The sequence below is a fragment of the Haliotis cracherodii genome, unplaced genomic scaffold, assembly GCF_022045235.1.
Source record: "Haliotis cracherodii isolate W230 unplaced genomic scaffold, xgHalCrac1.p SCAF_13, whole genome shotgun sequence".
Taxonomy (NCBI): domain Eukaryota; kingdom Metazoa; phylum Mollusca; class Gastropoda; order Lepetellida; family Haliotidae; genus Haliotis; species Haliotis cracherodii.
The window spans coordinates 14,568,683-14,589,313 of NW_027266268.1; the positions used below are offsets into that span (position 1 = coordinate 14,568,683).

General features: G+C 42.0%; 1 protein-coding gene across 1 annotated transcript in view; it reads right to left on the bottom strand.

The window, feature by feature from the left end:
* Positions 1 to 12,624: 12,624 nt before the first annotated feature.
* LOC139459660 (pre-mRNA-splicing factor 38B-like) overlaps positions 12,625 to 20,631 on the bottom strand; it is a 34,817-nt gene continuing 26,810 nt past the window's right edge. The window contains exons 6-8 of the mRNA XM_071241267.1: positions 19,337 to 19,465; positions 15,697 to 15,780; positions 12,625 to 15,012 (exon numbers count right to left, since the gene is read on the bottom strand). Coding sequence (XP_071097368.1) covers positions 14,911 to 15,012; positions 15,697 to 15,780; positions 19,337 to 19,465 — 315 coding nt within the window. The 3' untranslated portion in view covers positions 12,625 to 14,910. The remainder of the gene's footprint in view (positions 15,013 to 15,696; positions 15,781 to 19,336; positions 19,466 to 20,631) is intronic.

The window sequence follows — 20,631 nt, forward strand, 5'->3', positions numbered from 1 at the left end:
GTTTACATTTCACAACTTTTGAGATACAATCAGGCATGCGCTTTCTACCACGATTTCAAAGAGCGTCATACGACTCTTGCTCAGAGGTTGTTTGATCAAGGTTATGACATTCAAGGTCCCAGTAAGGCTTTCAAAAGGTTTTATGGTAGACATGTGGAGGACATATCCAAACCTGACGCATCAGTGACAAAAATTATGTCAGATGCAATTCCTTGTTTTGACGTTTTTCGTGAACACCTGGTATCATCACAATTTGACAGTGATTCATAAAAAACATGCTCATGATATAGTCGTAATCTAACAATCGACTCTGCAGAGATTTATACTGGATAAGAAACGGGTTTTGTCGCTTTATTCCCAAGGTAATCACAGAATTTAGGATATGGTTCCTGTGTATTTTATAGAATCAAGTAAATGTGTCCTGATTATTTAGTGAAATAATGTCGTATTTTTAGAATGAAAATACAGTTGTTCATTCAGACAAACTAAAACAAAATGACAATGCTGTTTTTGTGATTGCCCTAACAGAACATACACTAACTCAACAGACTTAGTACGTGGGCGGTTAAATGTGTAATAAAAATTAGATTACGTAACAATAATTTCGGATACTCACTTTAAATATGTAAACATTTTTTTTTATATATTGACACACCCACGGGCTACTAAATGTATAACATGACCGATGCCAATTATCTCTAACATTCGTCCTTGTTAGTGCCGTTCAGTTAGGTAATAATTGATTAAGTTAAAAAATAATCCACAGCTAGTTCTAAGATCAGGTGATACCGTCGTTGTATATCATATTTAAGTGACATATTCTTTTACAGTTCTGACGTTTATACCAGAAGAAAATCATACATCATTATTTCCTCTTATTTTTTAATAGTATAAGACAGTTATTTTGGTCATTCGTGTATTTATATGTAGTCAGGCTAAAAATGTTTGTACCATAGGTTCTTAAAATTGGTTCATTTAGGAGATGAGAATTTTTTTTAAATATACAGTCGTCAATTTGTTATCGGGATTACCCTCTATATAATTAGTTCCTGTTGAGTGTTGATGCAGTTTCTGCCAGGATTAAAACGTTACAACGAATTACATGAATACATCGAGAGAAAAATTCAGTTCGACTTAACAAAGGTTCACTGTATACAAGTTATTGTAGACATACGTGAGTGAGGTAGTTTAACGTTGCTTTGAACAGTATTTCAGTTACATCACTGGTGTCAGAAGGGATGCGGGGATAGATTCTGAAATACGTTTTAACCGGAGTGAAACCCTTTACGCCAAATGGAATCTGTTTCGCTGGATAATCTAGACTGGTTACTCTCTTTCATTGACAATTCATATTAACTGTAATGAATGAATTAAAGTTGAATCTTGTTTGACAATTTTATGACTTAGTACAATCAATAGCGTTTTCGTAGTAGGTACTTGTAAAGGGACATCGTGTGTCTTTTGTCAAGGCCTCTTCTGAAAATCGTTATCTATCTGTGGTAAACAACACAGTGATAGATAACACAACAATGCTATAAAATCAAAGCCGTTATAGACCCGAGTCTACATAGACGCGCGGTAGCTATTTTAGGAGCCCTTGAATAGCTCTTGTAGAGCTCTTTTAGAGCTCGTAACAAACATGACGGTATTAGATAGGTATAAAAACATATTAAGCTGTAAACCAAACAGGCTCCTCCAATCCCGCCTATCTCGTATGAATCTACATGTGTGTAAATGTCAAACCATTTTGCTTCCAATACCATATTGTTTTGTTGTCGAGATCGCAAGTAGGTCTTCGTCAAGCAATCTCCTCGTTATTTACATGATCTTGACGACTGTCCATACATGTTGACTTTTATTGGAGATAAATATCATAAATGTGCCTCATCGTTGTCTCGAGACGTGCTTCCAACCACAATGACAAATCGGCAGGTAGCTAATCAATGAGAAGTTCGTGCCGCCCACTCCCGCTACGTGAAGACCACTTGGTTACAGACATAATGTACTCGTGACGTTATACCATTGAACGATACGCTGTAGCCGCGAGTGATTCGTGATACATCAAATATTTGACGGACTTGAAGATATGTGCCAGAATAGGTTTTACATTTTGACAAAGGCTTGATACAAGACATACCTTGGTCATTATATGTTAGTATTGAGAGTTAAAACAATTTATTTCGCTTGGTTAAATAGACGTAAATTCTAATGAATAAATATTTGGTATTTTTAGGCGGATTAAAAATGAAATCTAGATAACGGTTAACGGTTCCAAGAAGAGGAAATACCAATTTGAAAAAATAAACATTCTTCAGATGCTCCTTGTCCTGTCGACCATTTAGATTTATTATAATCATAGATTATGTATTTCTAGAGTTTTTGTACAAATCTCAAATCCACCTACACTATGAAACATTCGACAACAATCGAAATAACCTTACACTATACAAGGCAACCCATTAACCCAGGCGATGTCGTCCAGATTGAAAGGTTTCTCGATAAACGGAACTATTACTTCTCACTAGTGTCATTTCATAACATAGGGGTGCGGGTGGCGCAGTCATCGAAGGCGCAACAATTTTATGTATTGCGTCCCTTAGACATTTCACGATCCGATTATCCTTAGCTTGACAGCACAAGACCCGTGCTCGCAACTGATAAGTCTTTAAGACCTAATTCTTTGAGCTTTCCTCTCACATTAAGTTGGCACTTGGTGACATAAAACTGAAACCGTTGATAGAAACTGGAAACCGAACACACTCACTTAGAAAGGCCTCAGGGGCGGTCGGGTAGCCTAGTGGTTAAAGCGTTCGCTCGTCACGCCGAAGACCCGGGTTCGATTCCCACATGGGTACAATGTGTGAAGCCCATTTCTGGTATCCCCCGCCGTGATATTGCTGGAATATTGCTAAAAGCGCCGTAAAACCAAGCTCAGTCTCTAGATAGATCTCAGTTTGTCATATATGGAACCCTGAGGACATCTGGGTTTGAATTGATCTTCAGCAACCCATGCTGGTCGTATAACAAGGCGACAAGCTGATCATGGAGATTTGATATCATGGTTTTAGATAAAATGTTATCAGATAAAATCCGATAACATCTATCATGGTTCGTGACAAACGGACAAAACAATGCCGAGAGGAGTGAGTGAGGTATATTTAACGCCGCTTTAAACAGTATTTCAGTTATATCACGGCAAGTCACGTTATGTTGGAAGAAAGCCCGAAGTGATGACAGCTTATGTGTTAACCACTTTGGTGAAACCCTCGAGCACATAAGGGTATTGGTGCTGACAAACCCAGAAACAAAAATCCGGGTGAATGTTGGATTCGAACTCACGATCATATGTTTCTGGTTGGGCGAAGTGCCGAAAACACTTTGCCTTGGCCCATATGGTACTTGTTGTTACCCTGTCTGGCGCTCGGCATTAAGGGTCTAAAACAAGGACTGGTCGGCCCGGAGTCAGTATACTGTGTCTGAGTGGGGTATTCATGTTAAACTGCGGCCTGGTATCTCAGTGGGCTAGCACTATAAATCGGCATCAGTCCGGACTAGTACAAGCAGCCAGACAAACACACGCACGTACATGCACGTCGCTGAATAAATCCAATTTCACCTCACCTCAAATCGGTGGTAAACCCAACTCACTCACTCACACACTGAAAGATGTCATCTCAGTGTCCACCACAAAGCATAGAATATGTGTAGACGAAAACTCTACAAGAACCGTACGAGATGGCATATTAAGAATAAAGTGAACTGAGAAGGGCGAGGCCACCGCCCATGATATTCGACTAAATGCTATTCGACTAAATGGTAATCGACTCTCAGTTCTACTGTATACAAAAGTATGAGTCATTGATTGTGCAATTTAAATATTGACCACGGTTTCTGTACTGGAAGGGCGAGGAATACCCACTGGAATGGTCAAAGTTAAAAGACGCGGAAAAGTGTGTCATTTTGGTATGGGCATGAGACATGTTTAAGTGGCTAAGAAACTTTTTTCTGTCTAACATTTGCAAGTTTTGCACTTCTAACATGATCAAATAAATAAACATCGCGAAAATGAGTTGAAAAGCAGCTTCTCCCAGCTTTAAGACAATCCATAAGTTTTAACCATCACTTTGTACCAGTCTTTACCAACGTGTCGCACCAGTTTGAGTCAAGACTTTACCATGTTCAAACTTCAGAAAATCGCATCCGACAACTCTAGATAGTCTCCTGTAGACACACTTCAGGCTTAACAATACAACCAGACTCGTTATCAGTCCTAAACATGGAATTGTTGAAATGAACAAAGTTTAATTCATATAAACCCGTCTTATAACTTTCATAATGAATTTTTTAAAAACCTTGCTTATTTTCTTAATTATGCACATCCCGAGGGCCACAAATGACCCTTTGATATCTTTAGTACTACTTAACACGAATATTCATAACGGTCAGAAACTAAATAACATAGAAAGTAATTTTTTGAAATGGTAGCAATAATGTATATGTTTTAATTCAGTTTTAACTCACCAGTCTGATCAGCTCGTGGAGAAGTGTTGCTATCTTTCTATTAGTCTAGATCCTGCACGAGCGAGTGGCCAACACCGTCATACATTGCCTGCTGCCTCGCAATAGTTCCATAGAGCTAAAAGTTTTCAAGACGGTATGGGTGTCTTTGAGTTATGAAGCCAGTGTGAGGCACGTGAGAATTGCAACAGAAAATAGCGTAGAGCCCTTTCCTTGAGGCGGACGCCCGATTGCTCAGCGCGTGGGAGTGGGGCCGGGCGACGCGCGACGCGCGAGGGGGGCGAGGCAAGGGGGACGGCGGGTTGAGGGCGGTAATTAAGACGGTTGATGGAAAGATATATCGGTGATGTTAACAAGCTGTGAGGGAGGCACACAATAACGAATGTCAAATGAAGATGTTGATATTGTCCTAGGAGGACCAACTGATAAATGACGTCGTGCTGTTGGTCGATATGATTGTCTCACTACTCATATGGCTCGAGGCGATAGCTCGGAGAGATTTAGACGCATTTGTACAGCCTTCCCTGAAATAAACGAATGCTTTATATTCGCAGGACACGGTTTTGTGTTAGCAATACTTAATTGTCGTGATTTCAGTGCATAAGAGTTGCTAATTGTATTTACTCTGGCTATTAGCGTGCAAGGCGGTATTGCAAAACATCGATACTGATATTCGATCAACTGTTACCTGGTTAAATATATATATTTAAGGTATGTCAGATCACAACGGCATTAATCTTCAGGAGCCTATGTATGTCGTAGGAGGCGATTAAGGGGATTGGGTTGTCAGGCTCGCTGACTTGGTTGATGCATGTCAAAGTATCCCAATTGAGAAGATTGATGCTTATGTTGTCAATCACTGGTTTGTCTGGTCCAGACTGCCGTTATATAGATTGACTATTTCTGAGTGCGGCGTTAAACAACAAAAGAACACAAAGTCATAAGGTCAGTCTGGCTACATGCCCCGTGTTTGTATATTGTTTACTCTGGTAGGTTGGGTAGAGATTTACCTTAGCAACCTCGATTACCCAGAGTATTATATCTCCACTCTACTTTGATAAATACCCTGAGCCCATTCGCCACCATAGTTTCGTTTCGGAAGTGACGTCGCCAACTCCATCGCTCTTATCTCAAACTGAGCACTGAATTTCTCTCGCTCAAACGAGTAATTTGATTGGACTGCTACAGGAGAACCCGGACCCGTGGTTAGCCACGTGATATATTGTTTAATGACAAACATTATCTAGAACTCTATGGTCACACTACAAGTCACTAATGTTCGCATTTCCTTCTGACTATGCACCCACTCCTTCTGACTTTCCATATGGTTGAATAAAGACATACCTTAAGTCAACTTCAGTGTATGCATGACCAGATTGTTTAATACATGTATCAAAATACGTTTTGCCAGGGATATGGTAAAAGAATTCCCGAGCGGACATTTTGTACCTATCTCTTGAAACCTACAGTGGGTACCCGGGTAGGGCTGGGTAATAGGGGGTAGGGTACCCGGGTAGGAACTTTGGACTCGTCTCAGCCATAGACTGCTATTTTTAACTTGTGTCATTCGAAAACGGATTTTAAACGAAATTCAGTCCATGGTGGCGAATGGCTGATAAATGTGCTGAAGAGGTTGACATTTCTTGATCAAAACGTAAAGAACATACAGAAGCGATAAAACAATTCCGACAATTAAATAATTAATTCATTGTATTTTGTGATGACCTTCCAGAACTTGTGACAAGTAGGCTAAGCGAACAGGGCGCCACCAGGTGACGCTAAGCAACGCTGGCGGGTTTTACACCTGAAAGTTTCTTGGGTCTCGCTCCTGCCCAGCAACTGTAACACATATTACTTTTACGAAAAATGCCTCTGTTCACCCGGCGACGGTTATGTAACAGACAGCTAGGGTTGCATACTGCCCAGGGAGTTGAGAAAGCAATGTGAACTGTTGAGTTGATCAAAGTACAATGTAGCACCATAGGTAAGAATTGATGGGTTGGCTGTGGGTGAGTGAGTGAGTGAGTATGGATTTACGCCGCATTTAGCAATATTCCAGCAATGTCACAGCAGGGGACACCAGAAATGGGCTTCATACATTGTACCCGTGTGGGTAGTCGAACTCGGGCCTTCGGCGTGACGAGCGAACGCTTGAACCCCCAGATGGATATGGAGCAATACACATGTGCATTACTGTTGTTCAACTGAAAACCTTTTAGAGAAAATCTTTCAAATGTAGACGACTTTAATGAAGATCTGGACGAAACTGAGTATGCCTTGTCAGCACATCGAATGTTAAGTAATCCCACGAATGTAAAGGTCAACCGTGACAATATCGGAAATAATGTGATAATGACCAAGCAAGGAATCGCTCCAAAGGTCAAACGCTTATCTTGCAGTACCAAAACGGCGGCAGATATCGTCCCACCATCTCCCACACTTGACCCATCATGGCATACACAGCGCGCTTAATACCCAGAGAGACGGGACCAAGTTCACTTCTCGTAACCGTAAATGTTAACTCGAGACTTGCCCCTCCAGCGTTCTGCAGCCTGCGCTGTGATGATTCCGTCAATCGCATGTCATGGTGGGCACTGAATGAGAACTCAATTAGCGTTATCTCGCTCTGGAATCGGATTCCTGCAATGCCAATGTTAGAACCCGAATCTATTGGGTTCTGAAAGGTTAGTTTGAATGCGTGTTGTAGAATTAAGACAATTTGGCACCTATACTTTCAAGACCATGTAAAAATATATACTACACATCTTATTCAAAATAAGTTAGCCATTAAATTTTATCCTTCCATAACTAACTCTTAATAGTATACCTCTGATTTATAGAACCAATGTGACGGTCACATATTTTATAAAGGGAGCGTCTTTCAGAATCATTGTTTGTAGGTAGAATTGATTTTTTGTTTTGTTTGTTTTTTTGTTTAATGCCGCGATGTTCCAGCCATGTGTCGGCGGTCTGTAAATAATCGAATCTGAACCAGACAACCCCGTGATTGATATCATGAGCATTGATCCACGCTATTAGGATACGATGCCATGCATCAACCAAATCAGTGAGCCTGACCAACACATCCCGTTAGTCGCCTCTTACGACAAGCATAGTCGCTTTATACGGTACACATGGGTTGATGGAGACCTATCTAACCCGATCGATGCTCATGATATTAATCACTGGATTGTCTGGTCCAGACTCGATTATTTACAGACCGCCGTCATATAGCTGGAATATTGCTGAGTGCGGCGTTAAACAACAAACCAACAAACCAACCAACCAACCAACCTATCTAACCCGGATCTTCACGGTAAGGCAGATTTGAAAATGATATCAACAAATGCAGCGCACAAAATACGGCGTGGTGTTCACAGATTCTCCAATATACTGGGAATTCATTCTTGCAGAAAATCTGCGCGTTTTATTCAAAATTCAGTGCGTGCGGTCAAGCCAATGTGTATGTAAAACAAGTAACAACAGCCATAGAGCCTTAGTATTCACTGACCACTGAAAAACATTAATGGTTATGGTCACTGTAGATTTTATAGCGGTGGAGCCGCTCACTCTAACGTCTGTCTGACTTTGGTCCCTTGTCTTTAAGTGAAGGTAGAACTAGGCGACAAAGTAGCATTGTCGGTCTGACTGGTGTCCCTCACCTGTCACTCACCCGTCATCACTCCTCACTCACCCTGTCCCCGCTCAGCACGCATCCTGTCATCACTCCTCACTCACCCTGTCATCACACCTCACTCATCCTGTCATCACTCACCCTGTCATCACTCCACACTCACCCTGTCATCACTCACCCTGTCATCACTCCTCACTCATCCTGTCATCACTCCTCACTCACCCTGTTATCACTCCTCACTCATCCTGTCATCACCCACCCTGTCATCACTCCACACTCACCCTGTCATCACTCACCCTGTCATCACCCTCCACTCACCCTGTCATCACTCTCCACTCATCCTGTCATCACTCACCCTTTCATCAATCCCCACTGTCTCTGTCATCACTCACCCTGTCATCACCCTCCACTCACCCTGTCATCACCCTCCACTCATCCTGTCATCACTCACCCTTTCATCAATCCCCACTGTCTCTGTCATCACTCACCCTGTCATCACCCCGCCTCCACTCACCCTGTCATCACTCACCCTTTCATCAATCCCCACTGTCTCTGTCATCACTCACCCTGTCATCACCCCGCCCCCACTCACCCTGTCATCATCCCCCCACTCACCCTGTCATCACGCCCCACTGTCCCTGTCATCACTCACCCTGTCATCACCACCCACTCACTCTGTCATCACTTACCCTGTCATCACGCCCCCCCCACCCTGTCATCACTAACCCTGTCATCACCACCCACTCACTCTCGCATCACTCACCCTGTCATCACCCCGCCCCCACTCACCCTGTCATCATCCCCCCACTCACCCTGTCATCACGCCCCACTGTCCCTGTCATCACTCACCCTGCCATCACCACCCACTCACTCTGTCATCACTTACCCTGTCATCACGCCCCCCCCCCCCCCCCAACCCTGTCACGCCCCTCACCCTGTCATCACCACCACTCACTCTGTCATCACTAACCCTGTCATCACCCCCTCACCCTGTCATCACCCCCTCACCCTGTCATCACTCCCCCACTGTCCCTGTCATCACTCACCCTGTCATCACCACACACTCCCCCCCTACACACACACTCACCCTGCCATCACCACCCACTCATCCTGTCATCACTCACCCTTTCATCAATCCTCACTGTCTCTGTCATCACTCACCCTGTCATCATCCCGCCCCCACTAACCCTGTCATCACTCATCCTGTTATCACTCCTCGCTCATCCTGTCATCACTCACCCTGTCATCACATCACACTCACCCTGTCATCACATCACACTCACCCTGTCATCACCACACACTCCCCCCCTACACACACACTCACCCTGCCATCACCACCCACTCATCCTGTCATCACTCACCCTTTCATCAATCCTCACTGTCTCTGTCATCACTCACCCTGTCATCATCCCGCCCCCACTAACCCTGTCATCACTCATCCTGTTATCACTCCTCGCTCATCCTGTCATCACTCACCCTGTCATCACATCACACTCACCCTGTCATCACATCACACTCACCCTGTCATCACATCACACTCACCCTGTCATCACCCCCACTCACCCTGTCATCATTCACCTTTTCATCAATCCCACTGTCTCTGTCATCACTCGCCCTGTCATCACTCTCCACTATCCCTGTCATCACTCATCCTGTCATCACCCCCACTCACCCTGTCATCACCCACCCTGTCATCACTCTCCATTGTCATTGTCATCACTCATCCTGTCATCACTCCCCACTCACCCTGTCATCACCCCCATCCATCCTGTCATCACACCCCCCGTCATCACTCCCCACTCACCCTGTCATCACCCCCATCCATCCTGTCATCACACACCCTGTCATCACTCTCCTTGTCATCACTCCCCACTCACCCTGTCATCACTCCCCACTTACCCTGTCACCACTCACCCTGTCATCACCCCCATCCATCCTGTCATCACACACCCCGTCATCACTCTCCACTGTCCCTGTCATCACTCCCACTCACCCTGTCATCACTACCCACTCACCCTGTCATCACTTACCCTGTCACCACCCGCCCTGTCATCACTCCCCACTTACCCTGTCATCACTCCCCACTCACCCTGTCATCACTCCCCACTCACCCTGTCATCCCTCCCCAATCATCCTGTCATCACTCACCCTGTCATCACCCCCACTCACACATCGCGATACACCAACTGCTTACTCCTGTAGTGTAACGAGAATCTGACAGTTTACTCCACATTCTATCGTGGAAGTTGCGCGGGCGCTGTGACATGCTGTCGTATACGGAAGTCACAATCAGACAGCTGTTGCTAATCAGTTTAAGTTGGAGACCTTCTCACAGTAAAGTTATTAACCGAAAAGGTCAGCCTAGCGGCTTAAGGATGCGACAGGACGGCTTCAGTACAAGATCTGAGAAAATCTTCACGCCGACTTGACATGATTCCGGCAACTGGCAAAAAAACGTTAATATTCTCAAATCATATTTTAACATTTTACATAAGACTGGATGAGTTAATTTGATAAAGAACCAACTTCAAGAGATTTCAATATCTTGATATCGCCAAGAGGACGCCAAGAAGACGCCAAGGTCATCTACCACAAACGCCATTAACTGCGTACTACAGAGTACTTTAGGTTAAAAATAAGATATCAAATCGGGACCTTTCTTTCTATTTTGCTAAAAAAGTACTCCTACACCTTTAACCTTTCACTTCCCACGACGTACGGATACAGCAAGAATGTATAGCCACCATTTTCTAATGGGTGCTCCGTCAAGGTGGGACGCAAGGCACTTACCCTGGATCGTCATGCGTAGTGATACGTCATCAAGGATGAAACAAACCTGACCTTCTCACCCCTTGGGTCAATGTCCCTCCGCGGAGGGTCTTCGAGATAGAGCCATCGAATTCCGTACGCGTTTCTTGTTAATTCATTAAGAACTGCCCACTCATGCCGATCTCAATCGGATATCGCACTGCAGAAATGAAACTTGTCTAATGCTTCGTAGTGTATGCTAACGATAACATCGGAATAGATCATGGCGAAATGGGGAAAGACAGCTTAAATATTTCCACTCGTTTGCAAGAGATCAGATATGTAAAAGGAATCTTAGCAGTGTACACACTAAGTAGCTTATCGTGTCTGTTGGAAATATATATATAGTTTTTTCAAACAGTATTGATTATGTACTTAGTGACAAACGTAAAAAAACTTTCATCATGTATACAGGGGCTTAAATAAGGTTCGTTACTTCATGCAAAGTGCAAGGACGAACACGTATTAGTCCCACTAAATTAGAACTACTTTTGTCTGGTCAGATCGCCTCCGTGGTCGAGTGGATAGAGCGTCTGCCCGGAGAGCCGAATATTGGTGGTTCTATCCCCGGCCGCGTCATACAAAAAGACGTAAAAAGATGGTACTTGTTGTTGCCTTGCCCGGGGGTCGGCATTAAGGAGATCAAACAAGGACAGGTCGGCTCGGAGACGTAAACTGTATCGAGTGAGGTATTGATGTTAAACTGCGACATGGTATCTCACTGAGTTCGCACTTTAAAACCGACCTACAACAAATATCAACTTTTTACGTCTTTTTGTATTACGCGGCCGGGGATCGAAACACAGACTTTCCGTGCAGACGCTCTATCCACTAGACCACAGAAGCGGTTCACTCTCTATAAACACACGGTACTTCTCACCATGTCTTTTTATGATCTACTGTCGTCCTTTTACCTTACTTTACATACAACACATCAGGTAATGCAAAGGGTATATATTTGTCAAGAAATTAATTTTTTTTTAAAGGAAACTTTAATATTGCGTTTGTACAATAACATAGACCGACGACAGTTTAAATGCATATAACATAGACTGACGACAGTTTAAATGCATATACATCATAGAAGTTTCGTTCTAACGTCAGCCTTTGGACAGTGCAAATAATAATTACATCTCTTCACACAATGTGACGTTTTTGTATTTCCGCCGTATGAGATCAAAGAAACCGTTTCTGCACATAGATTTATGCTCCAATCACCTCGGCTATTTTCATTCAAACATACACCTCTGACGAAACTAGCGCTCATTTCCTAGACCGTTTCAGGTATAATTCTTGTCAATAACCTTGTCCAATAGTCTTTTCTCAAATAAATCATGCCTGGAACATTCTGATAAGAGCATGCAATTCTCGGAAACTGTCGAGGTCATCCGACCGATGATGAATGATCTCATAGTGTGTGACGTCATTATGTTCCCTCCATAAAGTAGCAACACTGAAATCATGTTCAGGAATGACGTCAGAAATCTCGTGAATCACGTCGCCGTTCATTATAAAACAGATGACTGGGACCCCGTAAGGCAACTGTCTTTCAAAAGCATCCCGAAGAGATACGACATGGTGTAAAAATACCCAGCCGGCATCGTCGAAGGAATTCGTTTTCGCTATCCCCTACAAATACTTTACAAAGAGGACAAGACCATCGATTTTCGAAACAGACTTTTATTGAAACTAAATGCTTTTCTTTGCAGGGAATGCTTCGGTTTACAACTTGTAAAATGTTCAACTAACGAAAGTGATGTAATGTGCGTGACCTGAGAAATTAATTCAATGTGCATCTGAGAAACCCGGATTTTTTACTTAAAAAACTGATTAATTGCGAACTAAGAAAACTGATTCGATTGTGCTTTAGAAACCTCATTTTATGTGTACGTTACTTAGAAAAACCGATATAATGTGTACAATAGAAACCTGAATAAATTTGAAATTAAGAAACTGAGTAATGTGTAGCTTAGACAACTGATTTAACGTGTACCGTTGTAAACTGATTGAATGTGTAGCTTAGAAAGCGGATGTAATTTGTAACTCTCACGCTGATTCAGTGTGTAACTTAGAAAACTGATTTAGTGTGTAACTTAGAAAACTGATTTACTGTGTACCTAAGAAAACTGATTTAGTGTGTAACTAAGAAAACTGATTTAGTGTGTACCTAGTAAGAAAACTGATCTAGTGTGTAACTTAGAAAACTGATTCAGTGTGTAACTTAGAAAACTGATTTAGTGTGTACCTAAGAAAACTGATTTAGTGTGTAACTAAGAAAACTGATTTAGTGTGTACCTAGTAAGAAAACTGATCTAGTGTGTAACTAAGAAAACTGATTTAGTGTGTAACTAAAAAAACTTATTCAGTGAGTACCTAAGAAAACTGATTTAGTGTGTAACTAAGAAAACCTATATAGTATGGACCTAAGAAAACTGATCTAGTGTGTACCTAGTAAGAAAACTGATCTAGTGTGTAACTAAGAAAACTGATTTAGTGTGTAACTAAAAAAACTTATTCAGTGAGTACCTAAGAAAACTGATTTAGTGTGTAACTAAGAAAACCTATATAGTATGGACCTAAGAAAACTGATCTAGTGTGTAACTAAGAAAACTGATCTAGTGTGTAACTAAAAAAACTTATTCAGTGAGTACCTAAGAAAACTGATTTAGTGTGTAACTAAGAAAACCTATATAGTATGTACCTAAGAAAACTGATCTAGTGTGTAACTAAGAAAACTAATTTTGTGTGTAACTAAGAAAACTGATTTAGTGTGTAACTAAGAAAACTGATTTAGTATGTAACTAAGAAAACCTATTCAATGTGTACCTAAGAAAACTGATTTAGTGTGTACCTAAGAAAACTGATTTAGTGTGTAACTAAGGAAACTAATTTTGCATGTAACTATGAAAACGAGCTAATGTGTACCTTAGAAATTAATTGATTTGGCAGTATCTTAGAAAACTGATTTAGTGTGTATTGACCGGTGCCATGACACACGCGTGATGGGCATACCAGATAACAACCTTTTATGGGATTTTATGGGATGCGATCTAAACATTCGACCATTGTTCATCAGCCTCGTTTTAAAGAAAATACTTCTTAGGAACAAATAAATGTGTTGGCGTTAATGTAATACATACCTTTTCTTTTTCATCCATAATATGTTAAGATATGTGTCATACAATTTAGTAAAAGATGATTTGAAGCGATTTGCATAACCATCTCCATCCCTTGAACTTACACAACCTCCTTCCGATGATAACTGTACTGTCGGTACTCTATCTGTGCAGAAATATTTCTACACTTGCAACATGTATTATAGTAAGAACAGTAATTGCATTAACAACGATTATATACATAAGGCAAATATCAAAGCGGTACATGTTTTTGCATCATGACAACACTGGTTATCGAAGAACTTAATGTCATTCAAACTATGAGAAGAGACAGACACTATATACACTATTTTGACGAATTCGTTGCGTATATAATGTATGGATTAATAATGATTACAATCACTTTGAATAACAACAAAAAACATAACTATCTCCTACTTCCCATGGTAACTTTCATGGTTAAGCATCTGTCAGATAGCTACTTATAACAAATTCTTAACAAAATCCTAAATTTGAAACAAAAACTCAAGACTAATTGCATATGGAAAGAAAGAGAGGAAAACAGAGTGCTGCCATTGAAAAAAAAACACAAACCGGAAGTGACGTTGGCGGAAGTGACAATGTCATAAGCGACATGTGTTAATGCCGCTTATGACAATAATTGTTAATAGTGTTAATTCCACTACGTTTCAGCAGTATTGCACAATGGGTTTGATTGCAATGGCACTTAGTATCTCCTGTACACCAGGTACAGGTGGTAGATGTCCACGGAATATCTTGTACGGGCTTTGAGGAAGAATCAGAAAGGTCGACACTTGTCCTATGCGTTACGTCTCAATACGTCACAGTAATCGTGGCGTCTTTCTTCCCTTTGGGTTTCGGATGGCGGTCCACATAGACTAGCCTCTCAGCCATGACATATAACCCATCAACAGTCTGAAACATAGCAAGGATTAAAATTCATTTCTTGTTGCTCGTCCAGTATGATTTAGGTGAATGTTTAAGGTGCAGATAACGACCACAGTATGAGGTGAGGTGAGGTGAATTTGGGTTTAACGTCGCGTCCAAGATTATTGCATTTATATAGCGACGTGCATGTACGTGTGTGTGTTTGTGTGGCTGCTTGTACTAGTCCGGACTGATGCCGATTTATAGTGCTAGCCCACTGAGAAACCATGCCGCAGTTTAACATGAATACACCACTCAGACACAGCATACTGACTCCGGGCCGACCAGTCCTTGTTTTAGCCCCTTAATGCCGAGCGCCAGACAGGGTAACAACAAGTACCATCTTTTAACGTCTTTTGGTATGACGCGGCCGGGGATCGAACCCCGGACCTTCCGCTCTCCGGGAGGACGCTATACCACTAGACCACGGAGGCGGTCATACCACAGTATGACCATGAACAGAGCATCGAAATGCAGATAGATATAATGTGACTTTAGAGATCACAAACAAGGACATGACGATAGACATATTGTAACTACGTTGGGAATCAAACCCAGACTTGGCTTGATGAGCGATAGCGTTAACAACTAAGCTGCCCAACCACCGCCACTGCTTCATGATTGTCGATATGGTTATTAAAGAAGCATTCGTGAAAAATGCAATAGAGTTACCTCCTCCTGGTATAAGTCCTTGATTTCCCGAGGCCGTTTCTGACGTGACCTCGCACTTCCTTCAGATCCGACCGGTGACGTGGACTAAACGACACAACATGTACAACATACATATTGATTATTATATATATCGATCGATAATTTGGAGAACAAACGATGTATAAGATCAATACGATTGACAAGCTTAAAATGGCATCAGTTTCAATACGAACGTAACGTTCTGGTAACTATGTATGCCACAGCCACATGTTAAAATTAACATGAAACGAAGCTCATATCTGCAGAAATACCAGGTAATGTTCTGAACAGTGTTGATATCAGCATTATATGTTCTGAAGCATGTGAATATAAACTTGATGTTCTGAACAATGCGAGTGCCAACTGTATGTTGTGGATCGACGTTAAGCCATCAACCATCAGTGTTACATATCAGATAAAGTGTTGACGTTATCTCATAATTTGAAGGTGTTTCAGGAGAGTGAAAGGTTTGACGTTAATTCATCCACCATCTGTGTTTCAGGTCAGTGAAAGGGTTGACGTTAAGTCATCAATCATCAGTGTTTCAGGTCAGTGAAAGGGTTGACGTTAAGTCATCAACCATCAGTGTTTCAGGTCAGTGAAGGGGTTGACGTTAAGTCATCAACCATCAGTGTTTCAGGTCAGTGAAGGGGTTGACGTTAAGTCATCAACCATCAGTGTTTCAGATCAGTGAAAGGGTGACGTTAAGTCATCAATCATCAGTGTTTCAGGTCAGTGAAAGTGTTGACGTTAATTCATCAACCACCAGTGTTTCAGATCAGTGAAAGGGTGACGTTGTCATCAACCATCAGTGATTCAGATCAGTGAAAGGGTGACGTTAAGTCATCAACCTTCAGTGTTTCAGATCAGTAAATGAGTGAAGTGAAAAGATCAATCATCGGTGTTTCAGATCAGTGAGATGTTTGGACAATGTCAATCACCCAATAGTCATTCAACATAATGTTTATCAGTGCACCCGGGGCATGCAAGAATAATCAAGGACAACAAACTTTTAGCCGTCCGTTTTTTTGCTTTCTAAAATATATGAACAAAAATCAGTCAATCCAGTCTGGCAAAATGGTGTTTGGAGCTCAAAAGCTTTCGGGAGCCAAAACTTTCATTGCAATTTTACTATTACCCAAGATGAGCTCAGACAAGGCTTTCATAAGAGAAATCTTTCATGCCAATTCCCAGACCAATGTCTTTGTTCTTTTTCCAGTGTCTGAAGTAGCCAGGAGGTGGTCATTTTTCCCCATTTAAAGCTTAATACCTTTAAATATCTAGTGCAGTGTAAATGAAATAATTGAGAGGACAGGCATTATTTTATTATAGCGACGCTATTCTGAAAAGTTATTTCTGTAAAAGTGCTTTTACATTACATGTATTTAGTTGTCCGTTTTTACAATCCATGTCGAATGTTGAGGTAGAGTATAAATCTAGCTTTCTTTTGCAGATGAAAATATTAATATCACATAAAAGACTCTAAATGAACCCATTCTCTACTCGTAGCCAGAAACCGTAATTTTACGACAATAACATTTTCTTCGCCTTAGGCTTAACGACATTGCTATAGTATAGCGACCAGATTACGGCATCTAATGGTGGTCGGGGGTGGTATTTGCATTGCTTTGACAGGCAAGTAATGTGACAAGCGAACAAACGAGAGTCGGGCCTGGGAAGCTGTATATACATGCCAGCGAGGAGAGAAGACTTGATTGATTCTGGCCTCTTTCAGAAAAACGCCGTATTACGCCCAGAAGAAAAAACAAACATGGCTAACCGGTGAGATTAGAAGTCTTTCAAGCAGGCTGCATAATAAACGCTGCCAAAGCAGACCATGTAGCGCCGGAAATAGGCAAGAAGAGGAAATATTTGCATTTCAGATTTATTTGACATGCAATTTTAACCTTCCGTTTCTTTCTAACAAAACTCCAGGAAGAGCGCCGAATGATTTGCAATAAAAAAGGCTTGATGTTTCTATTTGCGTCTTACTGCGACATTTGCCGAGACTGTTCCAAACAGCAGTATCGATGGCGGTCTACCATGAAAATAAGAGGGCCTATGAGTTAACTCACTTTTTTCGAAAAAAATGTCCCCCTTGGTTCATGCCTCGATCATTCCGTAATATGGCTTTGGATATCAATACTTGACAAAACCGGAGATCAATTCATCCGGAAATCACGTACAGTTCATAGTTATTGCTCAATCTACTTCGGCTTGTAAATATTATAATTTAATATATATGTATCCCTTGGGGTAATGTCGCGGGTACGGCTAAGGCGCTGCGATTTGTTGTACAAATGCGCCCATGAGGCGTGCAAAAAAAAACAACCTACGATCGTGGATTCGAATTAGCCCTGATTATAATTCTTGGTTTTTCACCACCATACCAGTGCTCGTGGGTTTCATCAAATTGGTAAACGCCAACACATACGCCACGTCCCTCCCACGTGTAGCTGACACGCTGGGATATAACTGAAATAATCTTCAAAATAGCTTTACATCAAACGCACTGATTTAAGTGGTCAACACGATGACCAGGGGGATCCGGTAAACATTTACGAGTTATTTAAACATTTACGTGGCACAATGGGTCATCATTATTTAAACGCTTACCCATTGTAGCATATACTGAACAAAACATGTTTGGGAAATCATGAATAGTTTTGGAGATTTTTTGTAAAATACTTCTTATTAATATATCCATTATCCCTAACGGTTTTTTTCCAGGATATATTATATACTTCGACATTTACATAGCTTGAATATCCCCTCCCAAACATTGTTTTTGGAGGTGAGGTGAAATGAATGAGGTTTCACATCGCGTCCAATATTGCTGCACTTATAGAGCGAAGGGTGTGTGTGTGTGTGTGTGTGTGTGTGTGTGTGTGTGTTTGTTATAACGTACACTGAGTAGTCGAAGTGAGAAGGTAATCCAGCACAATGTTTACCTCACAATATAAATATAAACACATATAAGACGGGATCGGGCGGTCAGGCTGACTAAGTTCATGCATGTCATCGCATCCCAATTGCGTGGGTAGATGCTCATGATGTCAATCACTGGATTGTCTGGTCCAGACTCGATTATTTTCAGACCGCTGTCATATAGTACAGCAAACAAACAAACAAACTAAACATGTTTAGGAATGTGTTTAAATCCTAAACGGTATTCACATTTAGTGTGTTCTACTTGAACACATTTAGTTCAAATACACGAAATTAGCTAATTTCTCCAAGCCTAAACAAAACGTCCCCATAACCTAAACATGTTTAGAACTGAAACATGTTGAGATTATTAGAATAACAATGATATGGACATTGTCGGATGGATACGGGCCTTTCCCACATTTAGACCCTAAACACGTTTAGCTGCTAAACACAATACGAATATGTTTAGACCCTAAACACGTCAAAATTATGGGAAAAGGAACGCGTTTAGGTTTGTGTTTGGGATCTGATCTAAACACATTTTAGAGTGTATAGTAATATGAAAGAATCGGCTGTTATAACTTCTTATGATTTGTATATATACATTCCCTCATCATAAGAACAGGGTCAAAAGATTCACCGTGTTCTCTACGCCTAATGTAACCATTAGCCTCGCTTTCAGTTTACTCACTCTGTCTTCTCTGGGGGAGCTTTCGTTGTTACCACTTGACGCATCTCTCGATTTGGAACGGCCGCGGCTCCTCATGCTGTGTTTACGGGACCTGCGCTTGTTCATGAGCTCCACTTGAGTCGGGATGTCCTGTGAGTGAGTGAGTGGGTCTTGGTTAATTGAGCCAGTTTGTGACTGAGTGAGTGGGTCTTGGTTAAGTGAGCCAATGAGTGAGTGAGTGAGTGGGTCTTGGTTAATTGAGCCAGTTTGTGACTGAGTGAGTGGGTCTTGGTTAAGTGAGCCAGTTTGTGACTGAGTGAGTGGGTCTTGGTTAAGTGAGCCAGTTTGTGACTGAGTGAGTGGGTCTTGGTTAAGTGAGCCAGTTTGTGACTGAGTGAGTGGGTCTTGGTTTAGTGAGCCAGTTTGTGACTGAGTGAGTGGGTCTTGATTAAGTGAGCCAGTTTGTGACTGAGTGAGTGGGTCTTGGTTAAGTGAGCCAGTTTGTGACTGAGTGAGTGGGTCTTGGTTAAGTGAGCCAGTTTGTGACTGAGTGAGTGGGTCTTGGTTAAGTGAGCCAGTTTGTGACTGAGTGAGTGGGTCTTGGTTAAGTGAGCCAGTTTGTGACTGAGTGAGTGGGTCTTGGTTAAGTGAGCCAGTTTGTGACTGAGTGAGTGGGTCTTGGTTTAGTGAGCCAGTTTGTGACTGAGTGAGTGGGTCTTGATTAAGTGAGCCAGTTTGTGACTGAGTGAGTGGGTCTTGGTTAAGTGAGCCAGTTTGTGACTGAGTGAGTGGGTCTTGGTTTAGTGAGCCAGTTTGTGACTGAGTGAGTGGGTCTTGATTAAGTGAGCCAGTTTGTGACTGAGTGAGTGGGTCTTGATTAAGTGAGCCAGTTTGTGACTGAGTGAGTGGGTCTTGGTTTAGTGAGCCAGTTTGTGACTGAGTGAGTGGGTCTTGATTAAGTGAGCCAGTTTGTGACTGAGTGAGTGGGTCTTGGTTAAGTGAGCCAGTTTGTGACTGAGTGAGAGGGTCTTGGTTAAGTGAGCCAGTTTGTGACTGAGTGAGTGGGTCTTGGTTAAGTGAGCCAGTTTGTGACTGAGTGTGTGGGTCTTGGTTTAGTGAGCCAGTTTGTGACTGAGTGAGTGGGTCTTGGTTAAGTGAGCCAGTTTGTGACTGAGTGAGTGGGTCTTGGTTAAGTGAGCCAGTTTGTGACTGAGTGAGTGGGTCTTGGTTAAGTGAGCCAGTTTGTGACTGAGTGAGTGGGTCTTGGTTAAGTGAGCCAATGAGTGAGTGAGTGAGTGGGTCTTGGTTAAGTGAGC